The sequence below is a fragment of the Phragmites australis genome, chromosome 5, assembly GCF_958298935.1.
Source record: "Phragmites australis chromosome 5, lpPhrAust1.1, whole genome shotgun sequence".
NCBI lineage: Eukaryota > Viridiplantae > Streptophyta > Magnoliopsida > Poales > Poaceae > Phragmites > Phragmites australis.
Genome location: NC_084925.1, coordinates 1,504,717 through 1,524,392, shown reverse-complemented (window position 1 = coordinate 1,524,392; position 19,676 = coordinate 1,504,717). Strand labels below are relative to the sequence as shown.

Sequence of the window (19,676 nt, the reverse complement as noted above, 5' to 3'; positions counted from 1 at the left end):
TTATTCTTAAATAAACTAGAATTACACTTAGAGAAAAGGATATGAAATAGGAAAGCCAAATAGGGTAATGTTATTGATGAAAAAGGTAATGTTAGTATGAGATATTTTAAGACCAGTTTGCAACACACATGCTTCTACAACGTTTCCAAATACTAACACATGCTTCCTTTTCTCGCTTCGCAAATATCCCCTATTAAAATACATTTGCCTTTTTATAATAAAACCATATCTAGCGCACATAATTTCACAACCAAAAGCATCTTATGTCGAGTTACTATCTAGCTCGGTATCGCTAAATGTAGCGATTTGTGTCAAAAACGAACTTCGTCTGACTCCCTACCTCCTTGTCATTTTCGTTAGCTCGGCATCCCATTCCCGTCCCTCACAAAATTAAGAGACCGTAAATGAGCTCGCTAAATGGTGAACCTCTCGGCCCTCTCATCGACGATGCCGTGGTCACCGCAGGTGGGGTGGCCTCGCCTCCTTCGAAGTGTGTGTGTGGGGGGTGGTGGCACAGAAGAGTTTTGTGCGGTCAAGACAGGTGAGCGGTAGCATAGGACAAAATGTGGATAAGGAACGGTAAGTTGAAAATATCTTTTTAGTTATAGAATATTAATAAAATATAACTATGTATAATTTACAGAGTGTAATTTAAAAATTGATTGAAGCGAGAAATAAAAATAAAATCTTTTAAAGAGACTATGTATACATGGAGATAAAATCTTTCGAAACGACTACCTATACGGAGATAAGGAGCGAGATTTACCATGTATTTGGATGCCTGTACCAAATCGGTCTTGGACGAGTTGGTCTAAAATATCTGCCGATCCGGTATTTAGTTGTCAACCAAACAAACTCATCCAGAATGAGGTGGTTTAGACTGAATATTCCCCCGGATAATGAACGAGCTGGTACGCAGAAATCGGACGCACCACGCTCCGTCCAGGACGGACTCTTCCTGTAGGAACTGTGCTTTGAAAATCCATCTCCTGTTGCTTCAAAAATTAAGCTTCTCTGGTTCCAAAAATCAATTAATTTTTTACACGTGTTCTGTAATTTATGTGCAATCTATTTTAATTAAATATATTAAAAATATTGTGTAAATTTAAATTTAAATTATAAAAAAGACTACTTTTATAACTTTTAAAAATTATTATGACCTCAAATAAATTTTTAAAAATCTCGAAAAATTCACTAATATTTTTTATGTGATGAACTAATTTCTAAAATTATTTTAATCATAAGTTATATAATGAAAAAAGTTTTTTAATATCTTATTTATATACATTTTATCATATTATACTTCCTATAAAAAATAACCAATTTAGACAATCAAAAATAATCTTATATCAAAATATTTCATATATCCAATTAAACATATTCTAGTACCATCCCATATATCTAACAAAACAACGTATTTCTATCGATTCATCTAGAATCATCCCATTTAAAACCATCCTATCTAAAATCATACCATACCATTTACCTTTTGAACCAATCAAACGCTACATTAAGGAAAAAGATGCTCGGAGCGGTATGGAGAACCCTCATCTTTTTTTATAATCCTTAAAGGCTCCAAAACTAAAATATCAATATTCGAAAAAATAAAATAGAGAGAAGAAAAGTCTCAAACATCTTCTGCGACTACGACTGCGACAGCGAATCAATCCGCAAAGGCCCTTTCCGCTAAATCAGCCGGCTTCATTGCAGATTCACGGCGAAAATGCCATTTTGAGGCGGCGGGAGCAGTTATTGCAGCGATTATATCGCTTAATCCCTCCAGCTTGGTGGCAGTTTGTCCTCTTGGTTCATCTCTTCGGCATCCTGTAAATTTCGGGCTGCAAACGGCGTAATCTGATCCTGAAGAAGTGAAAGGCGCGGTTTTGCCGCTTATTAATTTGAGGATAAATGATTGGATGCTGCGGTTTCTTGTGGTAAGGTGAGAAGGTGGGCACTTCTGCCGCGTTTCTCGTGTGGATTTCATCGGTTTTTTGGGTGCTGTTGGCTAGAATCCGCTGTGACATTGGCTGTGGGAGACGAAAGGTAGGATCTTGCGTGGTGTGGATTTTTTTTTTGTGTGAAGAGATTAGGGGGATAGATAAGAGTTATTTTATTACGTTTTCCTTGATTTGATCGATCTCCTAGTGATTCTTGTGAAGCATATTCGGCTGAGTTTGGAAGGATCGCTCGATATAATCAAATACACCGGAGTTCCTAAAAAGTTTTGTGAATTCGGGCTTCTGAACATTTGGTGTCAAGAGATATGATCTAGGGTTAGCGGTTTATTGCCCATTCGTTATTTCCTGACTGGGAAAGCAAGAATGGGAATGGACTACTACAACATCCTCAAGGTGAATCGCAATGCCACTTTGGAGGACCTCAAGAAGTCGTATCGGCGGCTTGCGAGGACTTGGCATCCCGACAAGAATCCGACTGGAGGCGTCGAGGCCGAGGCAAAGTTCAAGCAGATAACTGAGGCCTATGAGGCAAGTGAATTTTGCACATCTATTTTCCTTGCAATGTGTTGCATATAGGAAGCATATGTTCAATTCTTTCACCATTTCGGAAAGAAAATGGTAACTGTTTGCCATTTTTGCTTAAATCTGATGGTCATACACTGCTGCCAGAATGCCGTATGTGGGAATATTTTATTAACATTGATTTGAAATGGTGAAGCTATAATTTCTTTTATTATTGTAAAATACAGCTTCCATATGTTACTCATTGTTGTAACTTCAGCATTCAGTATAGTGATGAAACATAGTATCGATGCATGTGGGGTGTTTTACAGCTGTTACAATGCAAAATTCATTTACTTCAGATTTCATTGTTCAAATGCAAGAGGGCGCCTTCCCTTATTTCTTCCTCTGGTCACTGGCACACTGATTTACTTGTATTGCATTATCCTTATTTTACTTCCAGTCTACTGTGTGGATCACTGCACATATACATGATTATGATGTGTAACATACTTCCAGGACCAAGAATGCATCAGTTATGCAAAATCTGTTTCCTGTTTTCTCCTTCAAGTGTTTCACTAGTCTAATTTTTTTCTTCGAGAGCCGCATTTCTTATCTGTTTTAGTCTGGACAACTGTGGTTTATTGTCTCAGGCACTAAGTGATCCAGAAAAGCGTGCAATTTATGACCAATATGGTGAAGAAGGCTTGAAGGGGATGCCTCCGCCTGGTTCACATAGCCGGGCCTCCACGGCTGCTGGCTCAAGTGGTCCAAGTAATTTCCGGTACAATCCTAGTGATGCAGATGATCTCTTTGCCGAGTTCATGGCAAGCAACAAGCCTTACTCCTTCGACAAAGATCGAGCAAGATTCCAGCCAAGATCACATTGGACCTCAGCAAGAGACAGTAGAAGCGAAACTTTTTCTGGTTCACAGAAAGAGAGCAGTGCCAGTACAAGCCAGCTTGAAAAACCAATGCCCATAGGAAAAACATTACTATGCACCTTTGAAGAGTTGTACAATGGGACCAAAAAGAAGATGAAGATCACAAGGAATGTCGCAAAGCCAGATGGGTATGTTGTCTTACTTTTTTTCGTATTCCTAAATCTTTTCAGTAATATGTTGTTCCCTGTTGTGGTGTTTTTTTTCCTTCCTTTTTTGCTGCATTAGAGTCTGCAATAAGATGCGAATAATTAATGAGGCTTAGAAGCGTGAGCCTGTATAGACATGATTTTGCCGGCATAAGTTTGTTGGTTTCCAAAGAGTGCTATGTATTCTACTTTTTATCATCATGAAATTTGAAGTGCAACAAAATGGTAAGAGGTCCTGTGCTAATTGATATTTTGTTACTATCTTCTGTTTGCATTGCACAATACTGAGTTCACTGTGTGTTCTTTTTCTTTTTTTGGCAAGATGTATGCTGTAACGTCAGACATGAAAGGCTGAGAGCCTGTGACTTAAATGCATGTACATGGCGTTTGAATTGAACATTTGTCCCTAGTACCCTTTTGCTTTTGTGTGTATATACGCATGTTTTACAAGAACTCGTAAATATGGAACATTTTCTCATGTTTACCTAGTTTTCACTTCATATTAGCCTCAGCGAGTATTTTGTAATCCATACTATTTTGCATTATCTCCAGTCAAATCCTCTGACCATTCCAAAGTGGAATCCTGGGAAGTTAAATTGACGCATTTGGCAGAAAGACATGGCTAATGTTTTCCTGAACTCTGAATATTGCTAACCCTTATGAGCCTGCTGGCTGGTAAATATACGATGTGGTTTAAGAAAACCATTTCTGGAGAAGGAAAATCATGCAACTTTGACAGCTTACTTGGCATCCTAGTTATATATTTGAACTGCTTACTTCTTGATGAAGTTCTACATGCTCACATTCCTTCTTCTTGCTAGGAGGATCATAAGCAACGGAAAGGATACCTTTTGTTACTTTTATTTCTCTACCTCCAAAATGAATACAGAACAATAAGTTGTTTCCTCGTAGTTTTCTTGAATTGCATGGCAGCATGGTTAGCTTGAGATATTAAGTCTGTTTGCTGTTACATTTACTAAGAAGAATAGAATATGCTGCTTCTCTGAGTCTTCATTTGTATCTCATCTTATGCAGAAAAGTAGAAGTTGAAACAGAGATCTTGGCAGTTGAAGTGTTGCCTGGATGGAAAAAGGGAACCAAGATTACATTTCCCAACAAAGGTGACAAGCTGCATGGCCAGTTGCCACAGGACCTGACCTTCGTCCTCGATGCGAAGCCCCACGATGTGTACAGTCTCGAAGGGAACAATCTTCTAGTAAAACAGGAGATCCGTCTAGTGGATGCTCTGGCTGGGACGGCGATAAACATCAAAACCCTTGATGGCCGGAATCTGCCTGTGAGGGTGGAGGAAGTGGTGCGCCCTGGGTACGAGGTTGTGCTCGAGAACGAAGGGTGGCCGATCAGGAAGGAGCCAGGGAAGAAGGGGAAGTTAGTGATCAAGTTTGATGTGACCTTCCCGACGAGGCTAACGTCGTCACAGCGGGCAGCCATCAGGCGAATCATGGGTGGCTAACCGGAGAAGAGAAGGTTCAATGCATTCTTACAGAAAGAAGAAACAGTGGCTATCTTGGCCGTAGACAGATAGTTGGCAGTCAGTCAGATAGGCGTTTCCATGGTTTACAAATTTTACATATTGCTCTTGTTAATTGTATGTGACCTAGAATTTTTGCCATTTGTGGATCAGTAGAAAAGGTGAGTAGCTTGAGCCGAAATATGATGCTAATTTTGAGCATATTTTAAGCTGATGTTTTTCATTTGTAGGCTCAGAAAGCCTTCCCTACTTTTGTTTGGGTAAAGCTTCAGATTTAATCTGTACGAAGTCATTTTTCTTACGGGACGATTTGTTTTATCAAATATTGTCGATCAAGGAAGAGAAACACTTCATGCAATTTTACGTCCAGATCTGCCTGTTACTATTATGTATCAAGTGCGCAGGATTGAGCGAATAAGATGTCCGAAAAAATTCTGAGCATTACTAATGCAGAGCTTGTCATTTGTATACAAACGATAACAGCTCTTTGGCTTGTGAACATAATATGGAAGAATGAGATGGAGGTGATACTGCCATCGTTTCGTTTGGAAATTTTGGTCCCTGAAAAAATCCATCACGTTTGGAAGCCAAATCTTTTCATATCCATGTCGTCTCCAATGAAATTTCTGCAAAAAGTAAGTGCATTCAAAACGCGCCTTAACTATGGAAAATTCACTTTCAAATCACTTTCAGATTGAGCTCATGTGATCATGCATGTCCATCTTACTATCTCCTGGGAGGATAGGAATATTCTGCTGTTATTAATTTGATTAATTAATTATCGTGGTAGCAAAAGGCTAAAAAAGGGCTTACCCAAATATCCAATAGAAGGAGGGAGGAGTTTGCAATTATATACAGGGAGGGGGAGACAAATCCTAAAACTAGGGATGAAAACGAAAACAAAACGGTAATTATCGGTATTTTTGATTGTAGTAGTCGAAAACGATATATCAGAAAAATGATAATAAAAACAGGATGTGGAAATAATAACGAAAACGATTTTGAGCTTTTCTGATTGTTTCCGAGTTTTTCTATTGTGGGCTAGAAATTACCACTGGTAGTTCTTGTGTTTCAATCCCAACACAGATGACCCAAGACTCCAAGAGGCGCAGGTGCCCAAGAGTGCTGTTTTGGTGTTGTGTTGTATCAAAAGTAATGATGTTCTGAGTGCCCAATGCCCAATATCGAACCTAGGTATGGTTTATCGGTTTTATTGTTTAAGTTAGACATTTGAATTTATTCTCGTATAGTTGTATTGTGCAAAAGTCGACCATATGCTCATGTATGATGGTTTTAATTGTTTGTGTTTGACATTTAAATTGTACTTGTCTTATAGACCGTGTCTTGATATTTTTTATAACATAGACTAGTAAGATATCCATATATTCCTACACATAGTGCTAGCCCTAAATGGTTTGGTATTTTCTGCTCAGAATTATCGATTACAAATTAATATCGATACGTTTCTGTTATGGCAACATCATTTTTACATTCCCGTAACATTGGTGTCGTATTCATTTCTGCATTATCTTTTCGACTTTGCTTATTAAAAAAATATAAAACTAAAAATTATTTATACTTTTTTGATTTTCGAACCGTTTTCACCCCTAATTATTTACCCCACAAAGAGGCTCTGCTGCTTGAGACTAGAAGGTTTTGTGGTTGTTGTTGTACTGTTAAGAAAAAAAAAAAACCATCCCGAAGCTTAGAGCATTCTCTTTTGGCTCTTCCTGAAGTGTTGAATCACAAGAAGCATGCACTTTACAAAGTAACTAACATATGAAGTTGTTACAAAACCATTTAAGTCTGAGTTTGCATAAAATTGCTTCATGCATTGAAGCATTTTGTTAGACTCGACTTGAGGCAAAGAAGTGCCTGTCTATTTTCCAAATGCACTCCTTGTTGCTTTAAGTGGGGAATGGTGTTCTGTGTAGCTGCATCAGGACTTTGAAATCGCCTATGAAAAATTGCTCCACTATTTGTTACTAACGTGAAGACGGTTCACTGTAGGTGCTTGCTGATGAGAGAAGCTCTTATCCTTCTAAACCGATTGGCATCACACACCAACTTTTCAAAACCCATTTTGGAAGTGCTGACGAGCAGTAAGTCATGTGCAACCTTGACAATTGGTGTTGCGAACCGGTTGCCCCAGACCCAGATGGGAAACGATCTTGAAGACTGGCCCAAAAGTTCCTGGAGGAGAAACCTTTGACAGCTGATGGTTCCAATCCAAACGCAAGAGTTCCAATTTCCAGGAACAGCATAATTCATCGGTTAATGGAAATGTATATCAGAATCCTCCTTTGGACATTACCATATGGTTTGATAAGCATCATGCCGTTGCAGCTTTTCGTCGATAATGAAAAATTTCAGTGTTTTTTTTTTTTTTTGTCTTGATTTGAAATTGCAGACCTGGGTGATGTTTGAAGGTAACGTTTCGAGGATTTAAAACAAATTGGTTAGTAACGCATCTAAATTGGGCAGGCTTGTCACTTTGTGCTGATCTAGCATTTCTAGCTCTTTGCCTCGACCCTGCAAAGCTGATCGGGAGTGCTGTGGAGGTCCGTTAACCGACCCCACTTTGTGTGGAGGTCCGGTGCTCGTCGCCGATGGCCACTAGCGGTGACAGTATGCCTTACGTACAAAGCTTTGATTGATTTCATCCGCACCCCGTATGATCTCTAATGGTTGTTTTAATCTCTACTATATAAAATATAAGTTGATTATCGTGTCATCTCTTTCCCTACTAGTCTCCTCTCATATAATATAAACTCCTAAATTTTAAATTAATATAAACCTCTAAAATTCAAATAATTTACTTATTTTTACTATCCACCCTCGTACTCTCCCCATCTTGTTACCGGCTACACGTATATAGGACCGGTTTTACTACTTTTACTACTAAAAATAAATAAAAAAATTAAAAGAGAAATTATTGAATAATCTTCTACTTTTTTGAATCATATTTAAAATCAAACTACGTCATTACTCCCATGACAGATCTACATCTACTACCTTGAGCTTGTACTTAGAGCACTTAGCTAGTTTTTTTTAAGATGCAGTCGATCGAAGAAATTATAAGAGTTTATCTTTCTACAAAGGATTCCTTCAGTCCAAACTAATTCAAGAACAACGAGGGCATATATACACACATACCGTTAATTCCACGAAGTTTGCGAGTCTCAGATTTGCGATGGTACTAATCCTAGGTCACAGTAACATGCATGTCGTCGCACGAAGCAAATAAATGGCAATGCCGTATTGGAAGAATCCTGAGCTGAACAGGTTGCTTGTGAGTAACTCTCAAGAGTCATTCCCGGGCTGGGCGTCAGAATCAGGTTGCTTCTTGTGGCTGCCATCAGGATCATTCTCTTCATTCATGTCAGGTATCGAATCACTGGTTCCCCCAAGCTTCGCCTGCAAAAAATATCAATCACCATTGAAGCTAGATGTATCCATTGTGGAGAATAACACATCATATTTTTTTGGGCCTGGAAAATAACACATCTGAAAAGCACAATCACTACAAGAATATGCAGAAATAGTTTAAAGGCACTGCAACATAGACTAACAATGTTCCAAAGTTTCTGTCATGAAAATGCTTAACTAAATAACTGAAAATCTGAGATAGCGTAAATGAGAACATGTACTATGAAGAAAAATAAATGATCAGGAACTATGTACAGTTAGCTACCTTGAGAGAAGCATTCTGTGAAAGTAGGTTTTCGTATTCCTTTCTGATCTTTTCAAGCTCAGCCCTAAGAGAAGAGTTTTCCGACCTCAAAGCTTCAGCACGTTGACCAAGCTCTTCACATTCAGCCTGGAATAAGATCACCAAGTATTGACACGCTTGAACAAAATTCTCTTGGAACTTAGAAGAGTATAGTAAGTCCAGGTAGCAGGATTTCAGCATGTGCATTAAAGGATACCTGCTTGCGCAGCCGGGACCTGCGTGCTGATTCTCGATTAGATTGCTTTCGTTTCTGCTTCTTAAGTTCCCTTTCATCCTGAATATTGCCATGGTACAATTACAGTTCACAGTCATTAACTTTTCCTATATTAATGTATACACAAAAGCACTAAGCAAATAAAGCAGCACTGAAGCTCAGCATCCTTGTTAGTATGTTATGTTTACACAACACTATCAAGCATAATAAGATCGACCAAAAAACTTCATATATCATTCAAAAGGTGACATCTTTCCTATCTCCATTCACCAATTACATAAATCTAAAATTTATTCTGGAGTCCTTATGGCTTGCCGCTAGCTTAATTTCTCCTTTGTTTAATGGATGGTGTTACAAACAACCCTAGGGAGCACAGAAAATGAAACAATAGGCCATCAAATAGTTTGACTCAGTGCAGTAGTAATACAAGTTTATTATCTAGAATTACACTATCAACAGGGTTTCTTTTGGGTTTAATCTCCATAATGTGAAGAGAGGCAGTGATCGACTAAACCTAACATAGGAGGAATCTTTAAAGAGAAAGTTGAAAGAATAGAATATCCTCAAAGAACTATCCACGGATAGAAGCACATAGAAGTTAACAATCCACGTGCCAAAACCATAACTTATGCATCAATCTCCTTATACTGTTTTTACTTTTATTTTGTTACTATTACTAGTACCTTAATTATCATTATTGTTTTCACATTATCTTTTTAGTTGGATATTATGGGTTTCATCTCTAGCCTACCCCAACTTGCTTGGGACAAAGGCAACAAATAGAGTTGTTTTGTTGTACACTATTAGCAGGGTACACATAGAAAACCAGCACTCTGTTCTACAAAGCAACAAATACTCTAGCAACATAAACAGAACAAATGTCAATCTTCAAATATCAAAAAATTTAGCATAACTACAATTCATAAAGTAAAGCAAACACATGCTGAATGACTTATACCCATTGGTCTCCACGAGCTGAACCAGCTGATGCTTTGCCATGTATTGCAGGGACAGCAGCAGAACCAGGAGCAGCCCAGTAGTCCATTCCTATATTCAAGTTAGTTGTGGAGCCAGGAACTCCAACCATCGCACCTGGTTGTATTGGAAGCATCGACATGGTTTGATTTAACATTCCCTGTGATGCTGAATAAGATATGCCATTCTGAGAACTGCCTGCATATTGATTGAATACACCCTCCATCTTATACAAAAAAAAACATGCAATTCTATTGGTCTTTATCATGAAATCAGAAACAAGTACTAAGGTGCCTACCGTCTTCCTTTCCATCATTTTCCTTTGAATGTGAATCCTGCCAAAATTACTCAGGAGTCTGAAAGAAGCGTTATGATAAGAAAGAGAAGAACTAGATATCAATCTCACATTTTGGGAATTGGCATCACTTCCTTCACTCTCACTCTCACTTCCACTCTCACTGCAGGTAAAAGTTACCTGGTGATTAGGTTGTGGATGAACTATAGAAATTTGTAACACACATGGCCAACTAATAAAAACCTGTGGGAGTTGATCCCATTGGCAGATGGACCAGATCTGCCAGGCTCACTTTTCCCTGAAATTATTATCAGAAGCCTAATTTCAATTGCCATGATCCAATTAACCTTGATATTGACCTTGGATAAGACTCACCGTTCATTTCTGGACCACTCGACGCAGCTCCCTGAAAGACATATTTCAAGATTTCATAAAACAGTGATGACCGAAAAGGAAAAAAACAGTTGGTTACTTACCGGTGTTTCAGCATTTCCATTTGTTGGCATAGGATAATGATTAAATGGATGCATACCCTGCCAGTTAGTTATTCATCAATACAAAATATGTCAGTAAAACTGGACACAAGGGTGCAAGTACAGCACTAACATTGTAGATTAAACTTGTTAGGCATAAAAGTGCATACGGCAGGTGTAGAGGGATGGGCATATACTGTTCCAGGTGGATACATCACATAAGGTGGTGGTGGCATCCCGTAAGGTGGCACCATGGGCTGCAATTAAGGAACCATTGTTTTGGATTCACATACGAAAAGCACATGCCCCCACACGATGTATAACACATATAAATACAGAATAACAATAGCAATTTACAGAACATGGCTAACTTTTATCCCTTTTTTTACTCTTGGAAAATGTTTAATGTTTGGCAATGCACTTTTGCTGCCTGATTTCACAATAAAACAAGAATCCTCAAATTTTAAGGTCACTAAATGCCTAAATCTTTTTATTTTTTAAAACATCAAGCCATTAGTACATTCTGAAAGGGGAAGGGGGGGGGGGGTTGTTTCGTAGGGCACCTGAGCTCCCCACATGTAGGGATGAGCCTGTGAATTAGCAGCAACAGGAGGGGGAAAGAATCCGTGTGGTGGAATTGCTGGGTAGGCCTACCAAGATTTTTAAAAATAAGAGATAAAGACAAGGAAAATTACTAGATAAAAATAACAGTACAGAAAAGGAAAACTGTAAGTCCGTCTTAATTAGTAAAAGCACATTTGTTTTTCCTTAATAACCTGAAAGCTGGGCCATTCAGGGTAAACTGAAGCTGTTGTGCCGGATGTAGTTGCTGGAGGTTGATCCTGAGAATAGGAAGGTAAGAAACGCAAGAAGGGGTAAAAAACATCATGTTTGCCACAGTAGAAAGAAGAGAATTCAGTTTTTGACCTAGGATATTTCGTTCTGTTAGTGGAAGGAACTAGTCTATGTAATTAGAACTGAGTTAGGCAGAACGTCTTGCAGCAGTGCAGTTCAAGCCATTCAAATGCTGCTTAAACAGAAATATGCAATTACGCTTCAGTTTTAATAGCAAGTTTGCATTACCATCAAAAGCACCAATTTGATCTGAAATAGTTCTTCAGCCACATAATCTGAGAAAAGCAGATCGTGTACTTCTATCCTTTTGTCCATAAAAGCATTAACTCATACCATATCATAATTATTCGACATGTTTTCTTAATTTGGCTGCAGCACAATCACCAGTATTAAACAATCATCATCTAGCCAGTAATTGTCCTAAGGTTATTGCACTGGAAAGAAAAATCAATCTTTACCTCTTTAGGAAAATAATTAGAACAAAATTAAGCACTGGAAATGTCATTTGAAAAATGTAAAAATGTCTGAGCACTGTTCAAGTACTTGTTCTGATGCCTTTGAAGCCTTCGAAGGTGTGCTAGGATCATTGCTTCCCATCGGTTGACCAACAATGCTTCTGACCAATCAGCTTCCCCAACCACTCGATTGCAACCCGAATACCAATGACTTGCCGTCTTGAATAGATGTACAACTTCCTGTTGAACCAAAAGAAAAGAAAAACACTGAGAGGCAAGAAACAAAAGATTTATTCAAAACTAAATTTGTGCCAGAAAGGAAGACGTAAAGGAAAGCGAAAGGTTTAAAATTTTTGGAAGAACAAATCTCTCGCTCGATGCGTTCATGTCCAATTGGACGGTAAGGAAGATACACGAAGGGGGTTGAAAAAAAAAATCAAAATTGCGAGCACTCCACACGCATTAATTCAGCAGAATCCACTCGAATATAAGGACAATCAAATTCCCGAGCCCATCTGCCATAGTGGAGAGTTCGAAATGAAATCACTCTTCTTACCCACTTAACGCGACGATCAAAAATTCACAATGACTAGCCGTTTGCAGCACAAACACGCAGACGCAACGGAATGCAAAACATCGAGTGACCCAGCAGAGCAGGCCGTACGAGCCCATCTCACCGATCGCGGTGGCGCGCGCGCGGCACGGGGAGAAGCTAGCCCGGAGAGGACAGACCCGGCAAGGACCGCACCTCACCGGATAATGCAGCGGCGTCGGGGGCCGCCTGAGGCGGCGGCGAGGAGAGGGCGGAGGACGAGGAGATGGGTTCGGAGTCGGTCGGGAGGGAGGAATCCACGAGAGCACTACGAGGAGAGAGATAGAGAGAGAGAGAGGAAGAGATGGATGGCTGCCGTGGCCTCGTGGACCGGGTTCTCGGTGGACCGTAGGCGGAGACGGTGTATGCAGGGCTGTCAAAAAGACTAGGCTCGCGAACTAAAAACTACTTAAAGCCTTGTGCAAAAAAAAATACTACTTAAAGCCGACTCACTAAAAGCTCGATTCGAGGTAAACTCGTCTAAGAGTCGAGCTGAGCACGAATCTAGTTCAAAACTCACAAGCATAAACGAGTAAAGTTAAAGCTTAGCTCAAAGCCCAAAAGATTTTTATTCTATTTAATAATTTAATAATTTATATACTTATTAGAGATAAAAAATAAATAAAATTTAACGATCCTACTCGAGCCTAGACCAAGCTAAATTGAACTTCAGTCAAACCAAATTCAAACTTATATAGACTCGATCGATAATTCAATGTTTATTTGTTAGTGCTTTCTTTGATTTAAATTTTTTGTAAAAAGTGATTCTTTTGTTAAGTGATTCTGTGACTGAAAATGATTCTCTGGTAATTCTCTAAAATAAACTATATAGAGGAAATGATTCTGTGCGAGAGTAAATAAGAGAAAGTTATTTTTTTCAGCTCTTCAGCTTCTAATTCATTGCAAATAATCACCACACAAATTTTACTAAAAGCTATAAAAACTAAAAGCTACTGTTTATTAAAACTTTTTTAATTTAAAATAAGAAGCTGCTCGAACTTGGCTCGAGTTATCCCTCGATCTCGACTCGTTGACAGCGCTGGGTGTATGGGCCCACCTCCGGATGTGGGGCCCACGGAGGGCGATGAGCCGAAGATGATTGGGTGGCATGGGCCTTGGTGGATAGATCGTGAGCCAGAAGCAATCGGTAGGTGGATGGATAGGCCTGGCTGGCTGGGCCCACCTGGGCCGATCTATGGACGCAGCAAGCAACCGCCGTCGTTGGCGCCTGGTCAGATCCTCTAGAATTTGTTACTCGTTCATTATTTCAGATGATACCTTCTCCATCAAATAATTAACAATTTTGATAGAGTTAGTGGTAGGTATACAATTTGTCGTATCATGACCTTGAGTGTTATATATAAGACTGCAATATATGAAGTAAGAGATGGAAGAGGGTTTAACAGTATGATTAGGGCCAACTAGACATCTCATTTGGTCTAGTTCGTGAAGGGAACAGAGATAAAATAGTTGATCTGTTGGGCTTCAATGCATGGTTAGTCGATCTGTTTTACCTTTTCGTTTTGAGACGATAAATAATGGTATATTTTTGGCCACATGGTATGTCTAAAAATCATGACATGAAAAAGAAAACACTTACTTTTGAAGCTCTCATAAATCTCCCTGATTGCTTGTTGTCATACAACAGTTGTAATATAAACGAGTAATCGTCTACTATGGCGTACTTTGATTGATATGATGGTAAATGATAGGAGAAAATATTCGAGAATGGCAAGGAAGTGGAACACATTCACACACTTGATCAGTCTTTCAGTTCGTAGACTTGCAGCATACATGAATAGCTTAACCAACATCAACTCATGCAAGGGATCAATGGCTCCATTTGCAAGTACATTACCCCCTTCTACATTTCTAGCAGTAGCTTGTTTACTTCTGTCATTGTTCCGTTCAATAATGTACAACTAGTGGTACAAGGGCTCTGAATCATCATGAGATCAGGCATCACAACACACTGAACGGAGAATGATGGATGCACTAGCCATGGACTCTAAATCCACTCCAAGATCAGCCATGGATGCACTAGCCTTTGGTCAACGTGAAGTCATCAACAAATCTTGAGACGACAGGATGGAAGAACAGTAGAACTCAAGCTTACCAATCTCACTCACACCCACTGCAGTTGCCCCTGGTATTCCAAGCTATGACGGATGTCACCATCAACGGCGATTATCTGCTTTTTCATCGCTAGAGCGGTTGGTCTCGTATTGTATTTCACTTCAAACCTTCCAACTGGACTAGCATCGCTGCTCATTGAGCTTTCAGGAACAACCTCATCCAAAAACTCGTCAGCTACGTTGCCATCTTCATCAATCCTCAGCCTCCTTGTATACCACCTAAAGCCCTGGTTCAACAAACACAGGAGGCAGAACATATTATAATGACTATTTTCAAAGTTCAAAAAAAAGGGATGCAAGCTGTAAAATCTAAGACAGCTGACAAGACTTAAGGGATTTGGCATTTTACTCAAAACACAAAAGTAAAACATCCATGAAAAAAAGGCACTTGTTTGGTAAGATCATTGTAGCTTGATGCAATCCATGCACATGCTAAACTGGAATAAAAGGCACATCATTCCATGTAGTACTACGACAAAAATTGTGTAATGGCCATCTACTTAAAAAAAGAGTAGACATGTGACGCCAAATTTGTTACGTAAAAAGACATATGGATGCTCATATAACATAAATATGTGCTACAGCCACAATATTTATTTAATATAATTAAAGTTCGACGTGGAATATCAATTTGCTAGTTTTATGTCCTACAATGGTAACCAGAATGTCTAGTGAATGGCAAGTGCATGTGTGGTAGAGAGTTGACGATAGAGAAAAAGTTAATTGATGTAGAATAGTTTTTCAAAATATATGAAGGAAACTCATTGTGGAGTCTACACACTATAAGTTGAAAAACACCACCAACAACTTTAGGAAACAACTAGCAGAAAACACAATATGTCATAATGCCAAACCAAAAGGTCTGGTCCCACCAAACACCTCTCATTTTGACATTCTCGCAACCAAGCTTGTTTGGGTAAACATCCGCCGGGAGGATAGCCGGACGGCGTCGGCTGCTAAGGGAGGGATTATATCATAGATCGGGGAGACAGAATATTGAGGGAGACTTAGAAGAAGGGGATTTTCTCTTGCTTGATTACAATGGATGTTGTGCTCTCCTTTATATAGGAGCCAGCCCTAACAATTTAAACTAATCAATCTTATCTCTAAGATTAACTGACAAATCTTATCTCTAAGTAATCTAATCTGATCCTTAACAAGTGATCTTATCTCTAACCTTTTGCTACAGTATGCGCGATGCTACAGCACCGCAATTGCTGTTTATGTTCATGAACAGTATTTTCAGCGTGTAACAAAGCTGGAATTCACAAATAAATGGTATTAACAACTGCAAGCTTTAAAGTCTGAGTTAATACAAATGTGCGCCAAAGTAAAAATATATCCTGTGATTATCTAAATATGACAAAGCAAATCATAATGTCAATGCCAACACAATTAATAAACCATCTCAAACTATCCTTTTGTAAACATTCCACGAGTTAATAACATAGATCTTAGCCAATGAATCATTGATCACAACAAAAGTACGAGGACCCCATTCCATGAAAGTAAGCTAGATAACCATAATTGATCTAAGCAAATCAAAAGAACCTAAAGACAAAAGGACTCTTAAAAGACACAAGAAAATAGGACCAAGACATACTGATTACTTGATTTGAGCTACTTGATTATCTAACAGAAAGTAGGACTCTTTAATATCTTTCTCCTAGCCCATCGTCCACAAATGCTAAGTGCAAAGTTCACTAACGCAAGGTTGCGGCTCTGAGGCCCTGACTAGAAAATGAAGTGTAGCAATATTTCCTAATATATTGCATCTTCCTTTGTCATGACATGAGACTCTTATAAAAAGCATCAATGTGCTAAACTAGCAGTCTAGGAATCACACTGATTGTCACATAACTAACAAGAAAGAAACATCCTTTGATGCTGGGTGGGCTAACTCTTTATCTTCTCATTCGCACCCAGAACCCACATTCACATAGATGCAAAACCATACAATAAAAACAGCATCCGAAGCTAATAGTGCTACCCTCACCTATCAAATTCTACAACTGTGCCGAATTGGACAGAAGGGAATAGTACGCAGCATTCAAAAACCTAACTTTCACATAAGCACGTCAAGCAATCTGTGGCACAAGGCTACGGACTACTTAAAATCAAGACTAGATTAGACAACCAGTTTACCACAGCACCATCTACTTGCAGTTTATGTGATTATCTAAAAGAATCAGGATCCTTGAAGCCCAGCAATCCAACAATTTAGCTACTGCTCGAACTCCCATCGCAATTCAGGGAGCCAGCCCTCCAAGGTCACACCTTCGACTAATCAGATACTAGTAGAAACATCACAGAAAAAAGGGGGCCTTTCCATGAACCAGATCCCATTGACTCTGGAGCACAGCTAAAACTGATGGCATCGGCAAAGGGGAAAGCAATCTCGCTGGCTACCTGCACGCCGCCATCCCCCTGGGGGCAGGGCACCAGCACGGGCCCCGGTCCCTGCCGCTCGACGGGGACCGGCACCTGGACGCTGAACCCCCGCCTCGCCGCGTGCGCCGCCGCCCTGTCCTGCGGAAGCTCTGCGGCGGCGGCGGCGGCGGCGGAGGATGAGGAGTCGGGGTGGTCGGCGTCGTCCCTGGAGATGCCGAGGAAGCCGGCGATCCGGCGGAAGAAGCCCATCGGCGGCTAGGTCCCAGTCCCTGGGAGGCGGGGGCGGGCTGGTCGGACGGTGGTGGGGTGGGGGAATGTCAATGGCTCGCCGACGCGATGAGGGAGAGACGCATCAAGATCATACGACTTCACACTTTTTAAGTCACCGATACTAAACCAGAAAATATTACATAATTAATCGAAAAAGGTTAAATTTTAGTAAAATTAAGATTCAATTTTAAAAATTGATTATAGATTGGACAGCTCTTAGTGAAATCACTCCGTGACTTAAAAGAGGTGAACTCATATTATCCTCATCTGAGAGAGATGGAGAGTGTGGTATCGGCTTGTGTTTGTTTTTACAGCAGTGAGAAAAGAAGAGGAAGAAAACTGCAAATGATTATTTCTTCCTCTTTTATCTCTTTTCTTTTTTTTTCCTTTGGTGTTTTTGGTTAAAGTTTACATAAAAAAGAAAGTGTGAGTGGATTATTAAGTGAACTAGCATACATGCAAATTCATTTCGTGGTGAACATAAATAGATATATTACTGTAACTTTTTATGGGAGATTAGTGCACCACACCAAAACAGATCAACAGTGTCAAATGTAAAACCTCATCAGTACTAGTTTTGTAACCGAAACTCCATAAGGACACTAGTAGTCTCCGAGCCTCAATATCGATTTAACAACCGCACTGTTAGGCTTTCAAAAAAAAAGCTAACATACGAGCCAACTCGATCCATCAAACCGGAGCCTTATGTCGGCCCCACATCGCAGCCCACCATCAACCCCACATTGGAGCTCATCGATACTATCACCGCCATCGCGCTCCAGCTCCCGCTGCTAGTGGTAGATCTGCCACTGCCGCTGGTCGAGGCGGTCGGAGGGCAGCGTGGTGGCCATCGTAGCGATGCCTTCGTCGGAGAGGCCGTCCGTGTCAGATCCTGTCGCCCCTGTGAGGAGGCCGACGAGGAGGGCAAGGAGGTTCGACCTCGTTCGCGAGCTTAGGGCTTATTGTTGGTTACAAAGATAAAGATGATGTTGGAGGGTATGAGATCGTGAGGATGAGACAAGATTTGGTTGGACGATAGGTATGGCTTGAGAACGGAGTCTCGGATGCTATTGGTCCGTCAGAGTCGATTAAGCATCGACCACTGTTACAGTTGGTTTTAGCACTTTTCATACTACCACATATTCAGATAATGGACGAATGAACCAACTATTGTACGCCGTGTTTGTGAGTCCCTATGATGTGTAAGAGAAAAAGAATGGAAGAAGCAAGGTGGTGGAGAGTCGGAGGTGTCCAAAACACGCTCGTAGTAATCCTGGTGCCATAGGTGAATGTGCAAATGGGTAGTTACGGGTTTGGAAAAGGTTGTCTCGGAGGCCGAGAGGATGGATCCGAGCCATGTGGGTAAAGATGTACCCCGTGCAGGGTGTAAGAGCAATTCAAATTGCCACACTCTCGGTCGTGAGTATGATTCTATCCATTTGCATCAATCGTAGAGTCTCGATGGGAAATGATATTATGATGAGTTGGGAAGTGGATAGTGATGGTTGGTGATGTTTTGAGTTGATTCGAGTTTAAGTTATGTTATTAGTCTCAGGACATAAGGGTATAAGTGATTAGGTATAGCTGCTCACACACTCGAGTCGTTTGTTTTGCTTTTGCATACAAATTTACTTAACCTTATAGCCGATCTCTTGCTAATTCATCTAGATACATTATCCCTAGAGTCGGATTATTATATATACCTATTATGGATTAAGTCTTACGAGTATCTTTGTACTCGCGTTGCTTTGGTGAGTTTTGCAGATGAGGAAGATATAGTTTTCGGTTACTTCACGCCCGCCAATGTTAATGATGGGTGAGAGTAACACCTTCTACTCGAATGACGTCATTTTGGGGTGGTGCCTCAGGGCAAATGGCCCCACCTATATTTTATTGTCCATAGACTTGTTATTCCTCTACGTAGTATTTCTAAGCGGCTAGAAGGTTAAGTTGTGATTTTGTCCTCCTAGCATATGTTTCTGTAAATTGATAAAAATCTATAATAACTTAAAGACTTGTAATATAATTTTATTACACGCTCTTTATTATATTTTGATGTGATGGATCATGTTGTAAATACTCTTTAGGTATAAAACACTTACTGGGACTACCGGGATTGGATTCTGGATAATCATTGTGGTCGTAATTATGTAAATAATCATTCTAATGATTAATTAGAATACAATTTAGATGATTCCTCACGGGGAAGAAAGAGGATTGCAATACTTCGGTAGGTCGGGGTCAGGT

General features: G+C 39.9%; 3 protein-coding genes across 11 annotated transcripts; 1 reads left to right on the top strand and 2 right to left on the bottom strand.

The window, feature by feature from the left end:
* Positions 1-1,600: 1,600 nt before the first annotated feature.
* On the top strand, positions 1,601-5,342 carry LOC133918291 (uncharacterized). 2 transcript variants are annotated; one of them, XM_062362098.1, is made up of 4 exons: positions 1,601-2,043; positions 2,160-2,486; positions 3,113-3,531; positions 4,585-5,342. In XM_062362098.1, exons 2-4 carry the CDS (start codon positions 2,322-2,324, stop codon positions 5,021-5,023), a joined length of 1,023 nt encoding a protein of 340 aa, XP_062218082.1. In that variant the 5' UTR covers positions 1,601-2,043; positions 2,160-2,321; the 3' UTR covers positions 5,024-5,342. The 2 variants fall into 2 exon arrangements, with proteins under 2 accessions (XP_062218082.1, XP_062218080.1); XM_062362096.1 differs by having other exon boundaries at positions 2,146-2,486.
* A 173-nt stretch (positions 5,343-5,515) lies between these two features.
* On the bottom strand, positions 5,516-13,004 carry LOC133918288 (transcription factor HBP-1a-like). Of its 8 annotated transcripts, none has more exons than XM_062362094.1 (14): positions 12,719-13,003; positions 12,130-12,281; positions 11,508-11,573; positions 11,295-11,381; positions 10,902-10,988; positions 10,735-10,791; positions 10,634-10,664; positions 10,502-10,556; positions 10,370-10,421; positions 10,262-10,298; positions 9,947-10,161; positions 8,971-9,048; positions 8,736-8,861; positions 8,164-8,458 (listed from the first exon to the last, which is right to left on the bottom strand). In XM_062362094.1, exons 2-14 carry the CDS (start codon positions 12,181-12,183, stop codon positions 8,345-8,347), a joined length of 1,059 nt encoding a protein of 352 aa, XP_062218078.1. In that variant the 5' UTR covers positions 12,184-12,281; positions 12,719-13,003; the 3' UTR covers positions 8,164-8,344. The 8 variants fall into 8 exon arrangements, 7 of the variants coding, with proteins under 7 accessions (XP_062218078.1, XP_062218079.1, XP_062218074.1 ...); XM_062362095.1 differs by having other exon boundaries at positions 9,947-10,131; XR_009909736.1 differs by adding an exon at positions 5,516-5,667 and having other exon boundaries at positions 8,198-8,458; positions 9,947-10,421; positions 12,719-13,004.
* Positions 13,005-14,354: 1,350 nt separating this feature from the next.
* Positions 14,355-17,518, bottom strand: LOC133918287 (uncharacterized). Its single transcript, XM_062362088.1, has 2 exons — positions 17,178-17,518; positions 14,355-14,995 (listed from the first exon to the last, which is right to left on the bottom strand). Exons 1-2 carry the CDS (start codon positions 17,406-17,408, stop codon positions 14,759-14,761), a joined length of 468 nt encoding a protein of 155 aa, XP_062218072.1. The 5' UTR covers positions 17,409-17,518; the 3' UTR covers positions 14,355-14,758.
* Between the last annotated feature and the right edge of the window lie 2,158 nt (positions 17,519-19,676).